This window comes from Hirundo rustica, chromosome 6 (assembly GCF_015227805.2).
Source record: "Hirundo rustica isolate bHirRus1 chromosome 6, bHirRus1.pri.v3, whole genome shotgun sequence".
NCBI lineage: Eukaryota > Metazoa > Chordata > Aves > Passeriformes > Hirundinidae > Hirundo > Hirundo rustica.
In genome coordinates, this window is record NC_053455.1 from 45,917,183 (window position 1) to 45,932,094 (window position 14,912).

Sequence of the window (14,912 nt, forward strand, 5' to 3'; positions counted from 1 at the left end):
TGGCAAAGATAATGCTGATAGTCACCTGGTGTGCAGCCTGGCTGTGTGTACCTGTTTCACTGTCTTTGCTGTCAGGTGTTTTGCCAAGGTAGATGAGTCTGTACTGCATGGCTGGGTGCAGCTGCAGTGGGTCCCTGGAGGGAGCTTGTATTGCTTGTGCAAAGAAGTTTTGTAATTTAACTAAGTGTGAACTCCATGCCTCTGGAAAAATGTAGAGGCTGTTTGCCTGCTTGCTTCCAGGGAAATTGCTGGTTAGGAAAACACTGTACTCTGACGTTGGTGAACAATGATTGCATCATTCCTTGCTGGCTGGAGTGGGAGGAAAGGGATGATTTTTTAATTGAATGCAAGTGGTGAGGATCTGGTTGCACTTTTGCATCCTGCCTCACAGAGGTAATGCTGGCAGCAATACTCTGGGCAGTGCTTTTGTCCTGTCTGCCTGGCCAGGCAGTGATGAGAATGTTTCTTTGAGAGCTTCAGACTTTGACGTCTAAACAGCAGGCAATGGAGCTGTGCTTGCTACAGACCCGCTTCTGAGAAATGTGCTCCAGGGTGTAGCAGATCAGTAACACTGCACTGGGACTGACTCACAACGAAGCCCCACCCTTTACATATCTGTGGGGGCATTTTATGCTGTCAGATCATCTGAAGCCAAGGGTTGTGTTTCTTCCTTTTAGTAGCTGGGATAGTCTCAGTGTCTTGGGGGACAACTAGCCATGGAGAAGGGCCATGGAAGGTAAGCAGTGAAGAAGAGAATTAATCACTCCAACAGAATGCTGGGGTCTAAAAAGGATAGGACATCTGAACTTACAACAAGTGTGTTCCCAGTTACAGTTGTAAAGATCAAAAATAGCCCAAACTTAGAGAAGGATCTATTTAAGGCAGTGCAACTAATGCCAGTGAGAAAATAATATTCTTTGGAGACAGATTATTCCATAAATATCAGAGACCAAGGTTTCTGTTGCCGCCTTCAGAACAGCAGCTACAGGCTGTAGTCAGGAGCCAGACAGAGATTTTCTGGAGAGCAGGCCTGGGATGGTGCAAGATCTTGTGTGTAGGTCACCCAGATGGATACCAGAGCTCTTTATCTGAGCAAACACTGTCCTGTGTCCCTGAAGTCAGCTGAATGGCTTGTTCACTGTCTTACTTCAGCAAAAGATTCCAAGTGTTAGATCTTGCAGGAGAAGAGCAGTAATGCTGGTTTGCTGGGAGAAACGGTGTGATGACTGACTCACTCAAGCTTTTCTGGTTTTGGTTTTTTTTTTAGGAACTTGGTGAACCGGAAAGATGCGTGAGTATACAGAAAAGAAGGAAACATGTGGGACCATCTGTCTGAAGTACCTTCTCTTCATCTTCAACTTCTTTTTCTGGGTAAGAAAAAGGCTGTGTCAGAGGCAATACGATTGCACTGCAGTTTTGGTGTCAGGGGTGCAGAAATCTTGGGTGTGATGAAGTCTTTGGGAGGAAGTGCTGATGTCAGTAGGACACAGCCTTTGTCCTGTTGGGTGAAATGTCACCCCTGAGGCTTGGCTGCCCAGGCTGCAGAAGTTTGACACTATAGCACGTGGCTGTTTCTAGGTCATGTTACCAAATACAGAAAATTACAGGAAGCCTGAAAATAAGCCTTGATTTTTCACCTGGTTTACTTTTCCCAGATGCCCGAGGGCTCCACTGTCTTGCCATTCCTCCTCTCAAAATAGCAGAGGGAGTGCTGGCAGATGACACACACCTTCTTGCAGCTGATCCACTTTAGAGCTTCTTAGAGTTATACTTTCCACCAGGAAAGTTACTGATGCCAAAGGATTGTGTTTTACTTTGGTGCATGGGACAAAGCAATGGAGTGTCCAGGTCAAACCTTTAAGGAAAACTAACTGAGTTTAGCAGAAGTTGCCTAAAACCCTCTGGAAGCTGAAGGCTTACAAGGAGAGAGGGGACTGCTGGGGATGTGGTTGGGTTCTTTGTGTTCACTTGCTGCAAGGGCTAGAGTTTAGCCAGCCAGGCTGGTCATACAGATTTGACATGTTTTATTTGCCCAAAACCCAGTGTGGCTACATTTGGGAAGACTCTGGTGTGAGTATGTGCTGCTGTGCACAGGTAGATGATTTAGATAGCTTCCATCTCAGGCTGCCTGGGGTGCTGAACTGGGTGCCTTGAAGTTCACGACCTGCTCCAGTCCCAGCGAGTCCATCCTTCAATGTAGGCCATCTTTGGCTAGCTGATGGAGCTGTGGCACATCCTGCTGTCCCTGTCCACTTGCTCTGGGAGGGGAGGAAGTTCATGCCTCAGACACCCTTCATCTGCTTGCTTCTCTCTCTCCCCAGCTGGCTGGCGGGGCCGTGATGGCAGTGGGCATCTGGACCCTGGCTGAGAAGAGTGACTACATCAGCCTGCTCTCCTCCAGCACATACTCTGCAACTGCTTACATCCTGGTGGTGGCTGGGGTGGTGGTCATGGTCACTGGCATCCTCGGGTGCTGTGCCACCTTCAAAGAGCGGCGCAATTTGCTCAGAGTGGTGAGTTTTGCTTGATTCTTTTATTTGGGGGAAGCGTCTTGGTGGTGTCATGCACCAGCCTTATTTGTTTGTCCGAGAGCAAACATCACTGAGGTCTCCAGCTCCTGGCAGCAGTGTTGTCCATATGCCAGGGGACAGGACAACTGCAGGGCATTTTCTTTGATCCACTCAAATGATGTGCTGCATGGTTCAAGAGTAAAAAGTGTAGTTGTAATACCTATGCTTTGTGTGAGAACATCTATTTGAAACTATTCGAAACAAAATCTTACGGCTTTTGTCTCTTGCTTCTTCCTTGCCCGTTCTATATTCTATTTTGGAAAATGAGAAGAGCAAGGAAAATACGAGAGATGTGTAACAAAACTAGCTTTTAATGATGTTAAGTTCAAGCCAGATTAATACACTTTTTCACTTGGTTGTTAAAGATCAGAACATTTCCAATATTTTCTTCAGTTGCAAAAAAATTACTTTAATCTGTTTTGGTTATCTGCTGCTTCTTTTACAGCTTTCTCTGTGTTACTTCCTGAGCTCCCTGCTCACCCACCTACACTGAAGTTTTTTACCAGCCCTGGGGTTTCTATTTTGCTTGTTCTCTCTCAAATCTCCCTTTCAGTCTGGAGTGTGGCAGCAGTCTGTTTTAGTGTCTGGGCTGCAGTAGTGAGTGCAGTGACTGAAATAACAACCAGTGGCTCTTGGCTTTCACAGGTACAGAAAAAGATACTTCAGCCACCCTTTGCAAATCCTCGTTCACCTGACCAACCCCATTTCTCCTCTTTAGTTTGGACAGAGGAGCAGAAATAAAGAGTTGTGAGCAAGCCTGATGCTTCACTTTTGTACAGGCCTGATAATCCCTGTGAAAGACAGACTAGGGCCAGGGAGGGAGAATAAATATAGAGGGAGACTGTGAGTGCATTGCTGATGCTTGTTCAGTGGGCTCCTGGTCTGTAGCAGTTGGTTTTGGCCTTGCTTCACTGACTCTCCATGCCAAAGAGATCTCCCTTTGTCTTTTTCCCTCAGCCAGAAGCTACGTATGAAAATCCAGTGGGGTTTTCTTTGTTATTCTGCCATAGAAAACTAATAATTGTCTCTTGGGAATAAAAGGTCACTCTGTCTCCTTACACCACGCGTCCTTTCGGAGTGGCTGCTTGTGACAGACCTATTGTCTCTTCTTGCTTGTGCTCTGCTTTGGTTGCCCTGAGTAATCCGAGACAGGGCTGTGCTTGCCAGGGCTGGGTGAGCCTTGCTGGAGGCCTCTGCCAGCTCTGAGCTCAGACAGTGATCCTGACAGCTTCACAGTCACCCCAGGGGCTGTGCCAGCCGGTCCCACTTTCCCTCGGTACAAGAGACTCATGTCAATATGGGAGGGAGCAGTAGAAGCAGCACAGAGCTCTGCTCTTCCCAGTACTGCCTTGGTGCTTTTAAAAATCAATTACTGACAGCTTTGAATGCTGTTTGTAAAATGCATAGCTGGTTTTTAGTTTGTTTTTCTCTTGAAAAGTTGGGAAGCTGTGAATTTTTTTGCTGCCTTTTATGTAATTGAGTTTTATGAGCCCACTTCAAGGCTTTCCATAGTATTTCACTGCTCATCACTCACAGCTGTGCTACTTTTTTGTCATTTCTTACTGGCTTTCCTTAACCTTGTGCTGTGCTGAGGCTTGGGCAGCAGAGGTGGAATTCCTCTGGCTCCATGAGCAGGCAAGGCAGTGGATCTGCAGCTTGGCTGGCTGTGATGCTGCAGTCCAGCTCTTTACAGGGACACAGACCACTGTTACATACTTCAGTCAAAATACAGCAGGAGTCCCAGGGAAAGTCCTGGCAAATAGGAGACCTTGCTTATAAAGAGGGAAAGTGACTTTCTTCAGGCTTGGCCCCTCCCTTGGCCCCCTCCCTTGGCCTTTTGTCATCAGCTACCTTGGACAGGGAGAAGGGAACACACATGAATTAGGATTTCTGTTCGTGCTGCATTTCAGCCTGAACACTCCCACTGAGGTGGGGTTGCTGATTTAGGAGAATTGTTGTTATCTATCTCTTTTTCTCAGGTAGTAGAAAGATGTTTCCAGATAATTATTTGGGTTGTAGGTGGGTTGAACCATTTTTTTGTTATTCAGAGAAAACACACTCAACACTTGGTACCTCACTCAAAACTGGGTGGAAGCGATTTGGACTCTGTAGATCTTGAGGAGGCACCCAATAGCCCTGACTCTGTCTTGGAGCCAGAGCCAGGGGAAATTTTGCTTGGAGCCCACCCAGGTCCAGGCGTGCGTTTGCTAAGGAGCTTCTGGTGTTCACACATTTCTGACTTGGGAAACAAGTCGGGCACGTCCCCACATTTCCATGCCAGAGCTGGCCTACTCCTGCCATAGCAGCCCTCTAAGAAAGCCCTGCAGCTACAGCTGGAGAGCAGGGAGAGCAGCCCTGTGCTCTGTGTGTGTCCAGAGTGAAAGCTGCTGCTCCCCTATATCAGCATGCTGCTTAGAAGTGGCCCTGAGGGAATGATGAGAGTAAGATGATGGTGGAGTGTGTCAGCAGAGACAGGTTGGGTTCAGGGGGGGTAGAAGCACTAACCTCCCTCACGAGGTTTTCCTTGTGACTCAGATTTGTTAAGGTCTGTTGGATACGTATTTGTTTCTATCCTCTGTAAGCCAGCACAGTGAGCAGAGAGCTTGTGGTCACATAACTTTAGCTCTACCTGAATGCATCTGACATTACACAGAGCAAGGAAAAATAAATAAGCTTTCCAGTCCATTGGTTGTTCTCAGCATCCTGCCATCCTCCTGCCCCTCCTTGGCAGAGAAAGGATGTCAGGTCAGTTAAGGCATGACAAGGTCCCAACAAAAGAGAGCTGGCCGTTCTTTCAAGGCCTGCCAACCCTTTCTTGCCCCTTTCCAACCTCCTGGGAGTGTTGGGAGCAGCCTTTGGCTATCCTGCACTCCAGTGGGTGACTCATTGCCCTGGGATGAATGGGAACCTTGTACAGGCTGTGGAGATGGTCAGGATTGCTGCCGGGGAGAGCCTGGGGCAGGGGAGTGAAAGGCTGAGATTGTGTGCTCAGATTAATGCCTGGTCTGCAGATAAAACCCAGCTGTCCTTCCTTTGCAGCTGCTGAAGCCCAGCAGGGGTGAAAGAGGAAGCCTGGGTGTGTCATTTTACTCCTGCAGAAGGGGCTGGGAAATACCTAGTGACAAGAGTGCACAGCGGGGGTGTAACCCTTGTGTTACAACAGAAGGCACCCTTGCTGTGTCCAGATCTTCACTGTCCTTTTTTGTGCGAGTTTGATGTCCCGTTACATTTGTAGGGAGTCATTTGCTTCGTCTCTTGGTAACAGACCTTTCTTAAGGCTGAGGGTAGAACAGAAACTGGGAGATATTTTGTTTGTTCTGTCCTGGGGAAGCCAGTTCTCACAGGAACTTAGCTTGAGGTTCTTGTTATGGCTGGAACTGGCGTTTCAAGATTTATCTGCAGAAAGATTGATTTAATAACAGTCACAGAACAGCCTGGATCTGTAAAGAAACTGTCCGTTGCTGACATGAGCAAGGCAGGGGCTGTTTGTCAGGAGAGGGGCTCTCCCTGAAAAGCTGTCTGGGACCCTAAGCAGGAAGTGGACGCATCAGCCTGGCTCTTCAGGCCTGCCTAGTCCTTTTCATCTTACTGCACATATTCCTCATGGGTTTGGCTTTCTCACCTGTTTGTGGACAGAGCAGAGCTCTCTGTACTGCCCATTTGATTCTCCTTGTGGTCAGCAGGGCTTACACTGTTCACTTCATTGCCACTAAACACTTTTAAGAAATAGTCATGTTCTCCTATTAGTCTTCTAAGAGACCTTCTCACTTTGGTTATGAGATGCTAAGTTTTTCCATCTAGATCCCAGTTCAGGAGCACATACAGTCCCAGTGCTGAGTGTGTATCAGTGCTGAAGTCCATCCACTTCAGCAGTGCCCCTCAGGCTGTTGCTGAGCCCTGCAAAAGTCACTGGAAGCACAAATGATGCTTTATGCTTAGCTGCTGTGCTGTATATTTGGTGAAATGGGCCCTCTGTGGTTTTATTGAATCATTTTACATTGCTCCTTAGTAACTTGGAGAAATGCCCTAAACAATGTCAAAACAAGCAGAAGTTTAAATTTTTTTTGTATTGATGTCAGAATCAGATATTTTCTATGATACTGAGTGCAGTCATTAGATTATCTAGAAACCACTTTCTTTTGTACAGTGATCTTATCTTGGTTGCCTGCGCTTTTCCATTCTCTGTATCCCTCTGGCTCAGTGAGTTAAACTCACACTTGCTGCTGCTTGTCTTCAGTTATTCTGTGGTTTGGTGTTTTTTTATTAATCTGTGGGATTGTTCCTTTCCTACCCTGTTGAAGTCTTAATCCCAGCCCCTGCATTTGAGCACTGCTGCAGAAAAGCATCGGTGAAGCCAGAGTCAGGCATTTTACAGAGTACAGAAAAGCTGCCTCCTGGCATCTCCTTATGTTCTGTTCTAATGTCTTTTTCCCATTACTTTACAGTACTTCATATTGTTGCTGTGTATCTTTCTCCTGGAGATCATTGCAGGAATCCTGGCCTATATCTACTATCAGCAGGTGAGTGGGCATTAGTCCTTGGAGAGTCAAACAAGGGAGAGAGAACAGCTCATTGTCATCCCATTTCTCCAGTCAGAATTTGGCCTGGATGCTTGGGACATAGGTCTGTTTATGGTCCACCTAGTCACTCCCCTCCATATGCAAAAGACTTTGGATTATTTACTGGTTTTGACAAAATGGGGGTCATTACTCCAAGGGGTGCTCAGCCCTGCTGCTCAGCTCCTTCCTATGGTGGTGCACTTCGTGCCCTGTGTTTCTGCAGACCCTAGGAGAAGGCAGTTTTTGAGGCTGGGTAGATGTAGGAACTCTCCTAACAGCCTTCAGGGCGCAGTGCAAGCAGCTGAAATGCCGTTAGTGCCACTTTGGCGTGTTCAGGACACAGGAACAGTTCCTGCTGCACCCAGCAAAGGTGATGAATGGACCAGCTGAGAGGTCCTTTCAGGTCAAGAACTTTCTGAGAGCTTTACTTAAGCAGCACAGCTGAGGGGCTGGAGAAACAGGACAGGCTCCCAACAGCTGCAGGTCTGGCACTTCTTGCAGTTGCTGAGAGCAGAGCTTACTTCATCGCTTTGCTTTCAAAGGGAGTTGAACCGCCAAGGCACAAACAGCTTGCTGAGTTGCTCTCATGTCTGGAAATTGATTGGAAGTGGCAAATTAGGATTGTTATCAAATGGCTTTCTGAAAAGCAGCTGAACATCCCGTCTTGTTGACTTCACTGCCAGGACTCCTTGCCATTCCATTTTCTCTTGGACCTTCTGTGCTTTGCCTTGGATGGGCACTGGTGGTTTGCAAGGAGCCAAAGAACTGTACCGGCTCCTGCCAGGAGGGATCTGGGGTATGAATGTGCATATTTAACAGGAAAAGATCAATCCTGGCAGGCATGGCAGGAAGCCAGGATCTGTCCATCCATCTGTGCAAAGGCATGAGGTTCATATGTGACAGTGGATGAAGAGAAGCTGATCCCTGGGTTGAAATAAGGGACAGCATATTCAGAACTGTACCCTTGAGTGCTTTAGATCACTTGAGTGCATCTTTGATCAACAGCTGTGCATCCCTTTGCCCTCTGGCTGATAAATCCCGCTTCTCTCTCGGTTGCAGGCTGCTTGCTCTGTTTGCCACCGTTTTTATTTCAGCCCTTGCTTTGGTGTCTAAGGCGTGCATGTGTGTGTCTAAACTGGTTCTTTATCTTTGTTCCATGCTGCAGTTCTTCCCCGTGAGCCCACAGGTAACTGCTTTTCTCCCAAGTAATAGTTCTGCTAATGGACTCTCCTCTTTATTTGCCTCTGCCTTCCAGTTGCTGAACCTTTTCCTTTCTTTCTATTATGCTAAGTCCTTTGCATTTCCATAGATCTTCCCAGCCCAAGATCTCGAAGCATTTTGCAAATATTAATGAATGACGCCTCCTGCCATCTCTGTGAGGCAGGCGTTGTCCCCATCTGACACAGGGGATTGGAGAAAGCAGTGTTTCAAAGGGAGAATAAACTCCAGACTGTATTTTGTGCACTTTAGCATAACCAGATGTTGAATTTCTCATTTACTACTTGCTATGTAGAGTAAAAGGTATATAAAGAGGTTGCTCAACTGTTTATTCCACTGACCCCATCTAAAATGCATGTTGGCGTTGTTTATGGATATAGGAAACCTGGAATTTCAAAGGTGTTGGACTAAAGCAGTGTTGCTGCATGAACCAGTATGGAGAAAAAAAAAAAAAAAGAGATGCAACCAGGGTAACTAAAAAAGGATGTGGCTCTTTGGCACTTCTTGGCTGTCACCAAAGGGTGAGAAGAATTCAGCTGGGTTAAAAGTCTCCATAGGAATAAGTGTTTGAATCCAATCACTTGAACATGTCAGTGGTTTATGATGATGCTTTCAGAAATTCTGCTCTTGCAAAATCAGACTTTGTCTCTCTATTAACAAGAAAGGCTTTGCAGTGGTTTTTGCAATCACACACTTAATTCCCTCCTGTGGCATCCTTTTTCAAGATGATTCAAGAGCTGTTTGGTCCATGTGGCTTCAGTCCATCATGCCAGGGACTCTGATTTCTTCCTGCTCTTGAACAGAGTGATTTTTATTTTTTACAAAAATAGAGTTTTTGTATTTTTTTTACGGGCTTTAGAGGGAGAAGACTGCACATGGTCTCACAGGCATGTTCATGTTTAAGCAGGCACACTTTTGTATTCCCTTTCATTGCAGGCATGTCTTGGCAATGTTGCGTATTCAAGGTGAGAAGCCATGTGGGGATGTGTAACACAGGTTGAAATTTGATCCCAAAGCACCTCCCTGCAGTTACTAAAACAGAGGCCCGATCTGTGATCCTTTGGAAATAAGCCTGTCCAGTCCAGCCTTGGAGGATGATCTTGAAGGAAGCTGTAGCTTCCGCTGGGTTTCCTCTTGGAGCAAAGGCAGTGGAATGTGTGCAGGGCTTTGGGTCATTTTGAGGAGCGAGTTTGCCTTGTGATTTTATCCCATTTGTCTCTTCCATTCAGCTGAGCCTGGAGCTGAAGCAGAATTTGAAGAACACTATGACCCAGAAGTACCGGAGGGAAGGAGAAGAGAGTGTTACCAGTGCAGTGGACAAACTTCAGCAGGAGGTGGGTGTCTCTAGAGGCAGAGAGAATTAATGCAACTTCAGGGCTTGAAACCAAGCACACAAAAGGCATCTCTTGACATCCAACCTACAGATATTTCTTCTGTATGCTGAGTGTATGTTGTGATTCAGGACAAAGTTGGGTGAGGTGCAGGGCCTGAGCCATGCAACTGGCAGAATTGCATGGTGTGATCACTGAATTGCATGACCAGTAGCACTGGGGAAATGATACCTGAACTGCTCCCAGTGAACTGGAGCTGCCAAGTCACTTAGACAGCTGCTTCTGCTTTCCCAGTTCAAAGCTTTGGAGAAATTGCTGACATTTTTCATTAAGCTTTTCAGTACCCTAGAGAGCAAGATGTAATGAAAGAAGAGCTCTGCTGCCACTGTTGCTCGCTGTGCCTGGCTCAGGGGTGGTTCAGGTTAGGGCTGCCACAGTTCTGACAGGTTTTCCCACAGAAAAGACCCTTGAGCATAGGCACTTTCAGAGCACAGGGACTACTCTGCCTGCATAGTGCCATAGCAGGTGCATTTGTGATGGTTACTGGTAATTAAACTTATCCTGTTGCCATCATTAACATGCAGTTATGAGCTGAGGCAGCTGCAGGTGCACTCTGGTTACAGTTCGTCCCAGCAGTAAACAAAAGTCACAGCTGCTGAAGGATGGATGAACTTGATATTTGAATGGCCATTTGGGGAACTCTTAGCACAAAAATCACTAATAATTATTAAAAAAAACAAACCCATGAGATAGCTGGAGTGTCTGCAAAGAAGGGTGAGGCCCAGGGCTCGGTGTGGGAGGCTGGAGGGAGAAGAAGGTTGCAGTGCTTGCAGGCTCAGCCTTTGCTGTCTGTGTGTGCAGTTCAAGTGCTGTGGGAGCAACAACTACACAGACTGGGCCGACAGCCTGTGGATCAAATCTCCAGAGGCCAGTGGGAGGAAAGTCCCAGACAGCTGCTGTAAGACGATCACCGACCTGTGTGGCAGAAGAGACCATCCTTCCAACATCTACAAGGAGGTAAAGAGCAGAAAGGGCTTCAGAGGCACCTGTCACAAAGTGTGTAAAAGAGGTGGGCAGGGAGTGACCGTGTTGGGTTATTACTGCAAACTCAGCAGGCTTCAAAGTCTATAGTGTTCCTTGGATTGTAGAACTCACCTCTTTAGCTGAGTGTTCAGCTCTGTAGACTGTTGTTTAATATGTAGATATAGAGGAAAATAATGATGTTTGTTACCACTGGGTATATTAATTCTGGGGAGAAGCAGGAGAGGTTGTTGGTTCTGGCAAGAGATTTGGATGCAAGTCCTGCATTTGACAGTTTCCTGTGGTTGGAATTAGTCCATGGGATGCAAATGGAGATACTTCTGGTCCTTGATTGACAGTTGCAAGGCAGAGGCAGACAGAGCCTGGCTTTCCAGGTTCACAGCAAAACTCACTGCTGTAATAAATAGCAGTGGGGAAAATTTTCTTCTAAAAGGTTTCAGTTATGTTAGGGTTGTTGGTACTGGATGCACATAGCAGCATTTCCTTGGCCTTTTGGCCCCACATGAATAAACATCCCCTCCAGGCAGGAGTTAGGCAGTGAGTGAGGGAGTCTTTCTCCACATATTTGAGAGAAGAATGACACACGTGTGTGATGTGGTCGGTTCTTCTGCATTTCTCCTGCACTGCCAGCAGCCACCTTGGGTTTGTTCAGAGGTTCCTGAGCCATACCAGGCACAATGCAGCTCACATCATTAGCTTAGCTTTTCCAGAGATGTCAGGGGAAGAGATTGCTCACAGACACCACCTTTTAAAGTGCTGCTTTCAGGGGTGGCAAACATTGGATTAAAGTGAGCAAGAGGTTAAAATGAAGCTGATTTTCCATGTCCCTCCTTTCACCCTGCAGAGCGGTTGCATTACCAAGCTGGAAAACTTCATTCAAGAGCATCTGAAAATCATCGGGGCAGTGGGCATCAGCATTGCTTGTGTGCAGGTAAAAAGGGCTGAGGGGAGTTTTGGGGTGCTGGGCAGAAGCTGAAGGAACTTCTGAGCTTAGGGATGGAAAAATGATGTTTTATTGCTCTTCCCTGCCTGGCAAGGAGAAGTTGCCAGGTACTTTGGGGACCCGAGGATTCACAGGTCCAAAGCAAAAGCCTTTGTGCCGGTCCGGTGAATTGCCTGCCGGTGAGGTGCGTGTCCAGCAGGGCTGGGGAAGGAAGGAGCTGTGCTCCAGGGCTCGGCAGCCCGAGGAAGCCCTCCTGTGGCTGTGTCCCGTAACTGCCCGCCCCGCAGCAGGGACCTTCCCACCCAGGCTCCTAAGGATTATCCAGAATTTCTCTTTCAGCTGTGTCATGTTGAAGAACAGCCCTGTGGGTTTGCGAGAGGGTGATGAGTAAAGGTGTGGAATGTCAATGTCTTGCACTCTCGTTTTTAGAGGGGAGGGCACAGGATATTTCTTTTCTCGTGATGCAGATGTGTCTGGGAGTTCCTCATCTTCTCCTTTGTTCTGGCAAGCAGCCAAATTATGCCCCAGGAAGCTCCTGGTGGTTAATTACGAGGATTAGCACTGATTGTTTTTTTCTGCTGCCTATTGCAAGCTGGAGTGTGTTATCCCCAAGTAGGAGCTGGCTGACACTCCAGTGTGGCTCTGAACTGTTAGTTTACAAGTTGCTGATTCCACTGCATCCATTCTGTGGTTTTCATGTGCTTCTTTCTTCCCTTTACACTTTAGATCTTTGGGATGATTTTCACCTGCTGCTTGTACAAGAGTTTAAAGTCAGAACCATATTAGTAGCTGTGAGAGCTCTGTCGCTCCCCCTCTGCCACTTCCCTTAGCACCTGCCAACCTGACCACTCTCCACCACCACCACCACCAAAGTGTCTGCAACTTGAGGACTTGGCTCTGTACCTGAATGCCTTTAGAACCATGCACTGCCTTACCTGCCCCTCTTTGCTGTGTGCAAGGCAGCTGGGAGTTCAGCAGGTCCTCTTCAGTGTCAAGAAATGAAAGAGCTGTGGATCTTCTGCTGGAAGCTTTAGCACAACAGTCCCTTGATGTAACTACAAAGCAAGATTTATCCATGGCCATTTCTCTTGAGGCTTTTCCAGAGCCAACATGAAGCTGTCAGGATGCTGTACAAGAGTCATGGTTTGCTCTCCTGAGAAGTGGCTGAGCAGTACCGGGCGCTGACTGTGAGGACAGATGATGGTTCTGCACTGAGCTGGAGCCAGAGCTGAGTTTCTCATACATGGAAGATTTCTCTCTCTCCCTCTGTCTCTCCCAAGCGTGCACCGATGTCCTCACACAGCTGTTCTCCACCAGAGAGGATGCCTGCCTGGTTACTGGGAGCAGGAGCTCCTTGCCCAGCCGACTGGGAGCACAACTTGGTGCAGCTGAAATCCACTTGTGACACTCATGTTGCCAAGATGTTGTGGGTGCCTTAGGATTTCTCAGCAATTCTTCTTCCTCTTCCTTGAAGCCTCCTCCAACACAGTGCCATTAGGAGCCACAAGAGGCCTTTTGCTTCCCAGCAGTTCTGGAGCAAAGATGATGGACTGCCTTTTTTGGGTCTAGTCTGTTCTGTTGACTGGTTTGCAGCACGAATGAGGACTCTTATTTCCACCTCCCTTCCCCCTGATGAGGTTTGGTGAAGAGCTGGTCTTTTTGTGGGGCTGCCATATCTTGCTACCCTTCGGCCTGCTCAATTAGTGGAAATACCTTTTTCATCTGTTACATGTTGAGAGGTTCCCTTAGTTTGATTTTTCTAACTAAAACCTCCAGGTTTGCCTCCCTTGGCAGGAAATTGATATACACCAGTGTTGTTCAGCCTCCAAAGAGCTTGTTAATCACCTGAGGGTTTTCTGGCTTTGTCTGGGAGTTCACTTTACTGGTTACTGACAAGAAAGTCAGGAGAGTCAGTTTCAGCCAGTTGCCCCAGTGTACTTGGTAAATTGGTAGTGCTGGGTTAGCTGATTGCTGCTGAGGACACAGACATTGCCATGGACTTGGTGCCAGCAGGATCATAGCCTGAATTCACAGCATCTCGTGTTCCTCTTGTCTTGTTCCCTCCTTCCTGGTATGCCTGTTACACTCATGAAGCAGCAGAAAGGGGAGTCTGGCGTTTCTGAGCAGTGAGGATAAGCGCAGACCTTCATAAATAAATTTCTTCCCTCTTCTGGCCTTTTAGCAGTGCTGGCTGAGCCCTGTCCCTGGCAGCAGACAGCCAATAGAAGCAGAACCATCCAGACCAGTAGAGGGTCTTGCAGCATCGTGGGGGGTTTGGTTCACAGAGCAGAAATCATGGACTGGAGCTAAAGGGTGACACATTAAAATTCAGAGCAGGTCAATCTGAAACTCCTCCATTATCAGTCCTATGAAATAATCCTCAACTAATGCAGAAAGAGAGGTGGAGGAACTGAGATGTATCCTTGGTTCCACAACAGTAAGAGAGAGGAAAGAAATCTAAATTATTCTGTAATGATCTAAAGGAGAAATCTCTAAATTATTTCTTGTTTTATAGTGAAGTTCCTTAACAAGTATTGACTACTAACTAAGAGGAAAATATTGAGCATGTTGCTTGAAGCAATATTTCTGATTTCTTAAGCATATCTTCATAGCTGCCTTTGCCCGTTCCCTTCAAACACATTGTGCAGGGTTGGGAGAGGCCAGGAAGAATGAGACATGAACAGTAAGTTGGCTTGTGACCACTGAGCTGTTTTGTACTTTTTCTCTGTGTAACAATATTCATTGCTCTTGGTTTTTTTTAACCCAGTTTAAGTTGCTGGCCAATAGAAAAATAAAGCTTAAGACTCTGTACTGACTGTGTGCGGCACAATTGAAGGGCTGCCATGAGCCAGGCGAGCTCTCTGGCTTGCTCAGATCCTGCTGCTGAGGAGCCAACTCCTCGAGAAGAAGATGAATGGAGGGACCAGGCAGGGGAAGGAAGCTGGGGGAGAGTCTGCTTCACATCCCTGCCGCTGCCAGCCTGGTTATGATGAGCTGATGTGGGGTGCTGCGGGCTGCTCCCCCCTGAGAGCTGAGGGTGCAGAACCGCAGGGGTTACTTGAGGTCACTGGAGCCCCTGGTAGGGGTTACTTGAGGGCATTTGAGGTTCTGGTGATTGATGAAGTGGTCAAATGAGAACACAGGGGTTAATTATTATGAGCTCAGGCGTAATGAGAAGGAGCGGTTTGGTGTAATGGATCAAAACGTGCCAGGGGAGCCCAAGGCCTCAGGTGTCACCCATCATTTGCCC

At 47.3% G+C, this 14,912-nt stretch overlaps 1 protein-coding gene across 2 annotated transcripts in view; it reads left to right on the plus strand.

Annotated features, from left to right (window-relative positions):
- CD151 (CD151 molecule (Raph blood group)) overlaps positions 1-14,474 on the plus strand; it is a 31,920-nt gene extending 17,446 nt beyond the window's left edge. For both annotated transcript variants that reach the window (XM_040067295.2, XM_040067296.1), the window contains 7 exons: positions 1,268-1,371; positions 2,322-2,513; positions 7,016-7,090; positions 9,577-9,681; positions 10,540-10,695; positions 11,564-11,650; positions 12,389-14,474. In XM_040067295.2, coding sequence (XP_039923229.1) covers positions 1,288-1,371; positions 2,322-2,513; positions 7,016-7,090; positions 9,577-9,681; positions 10,540-10,695; positions 11,564-11,650; positions 12,389-12,448 — 759 coding nt within the window. In that variant the 5' untranslated portion in view covers positions 1,268-1,287 and the 3' untranslated portion in view covers positions 12,449-14,474. The remainder of the gene's footprint in view (positions 1-1,267; positions 1,372-2,321; positions 2,514-7,015; positions 7,091-9,576; positions 9,682-10,539; positions 10,696-11,563; positions 11,651-12,388) is intronic.
- The last annotated feature ends 438 nt before the right edge of the window (positions 14,475-14,912 follow it).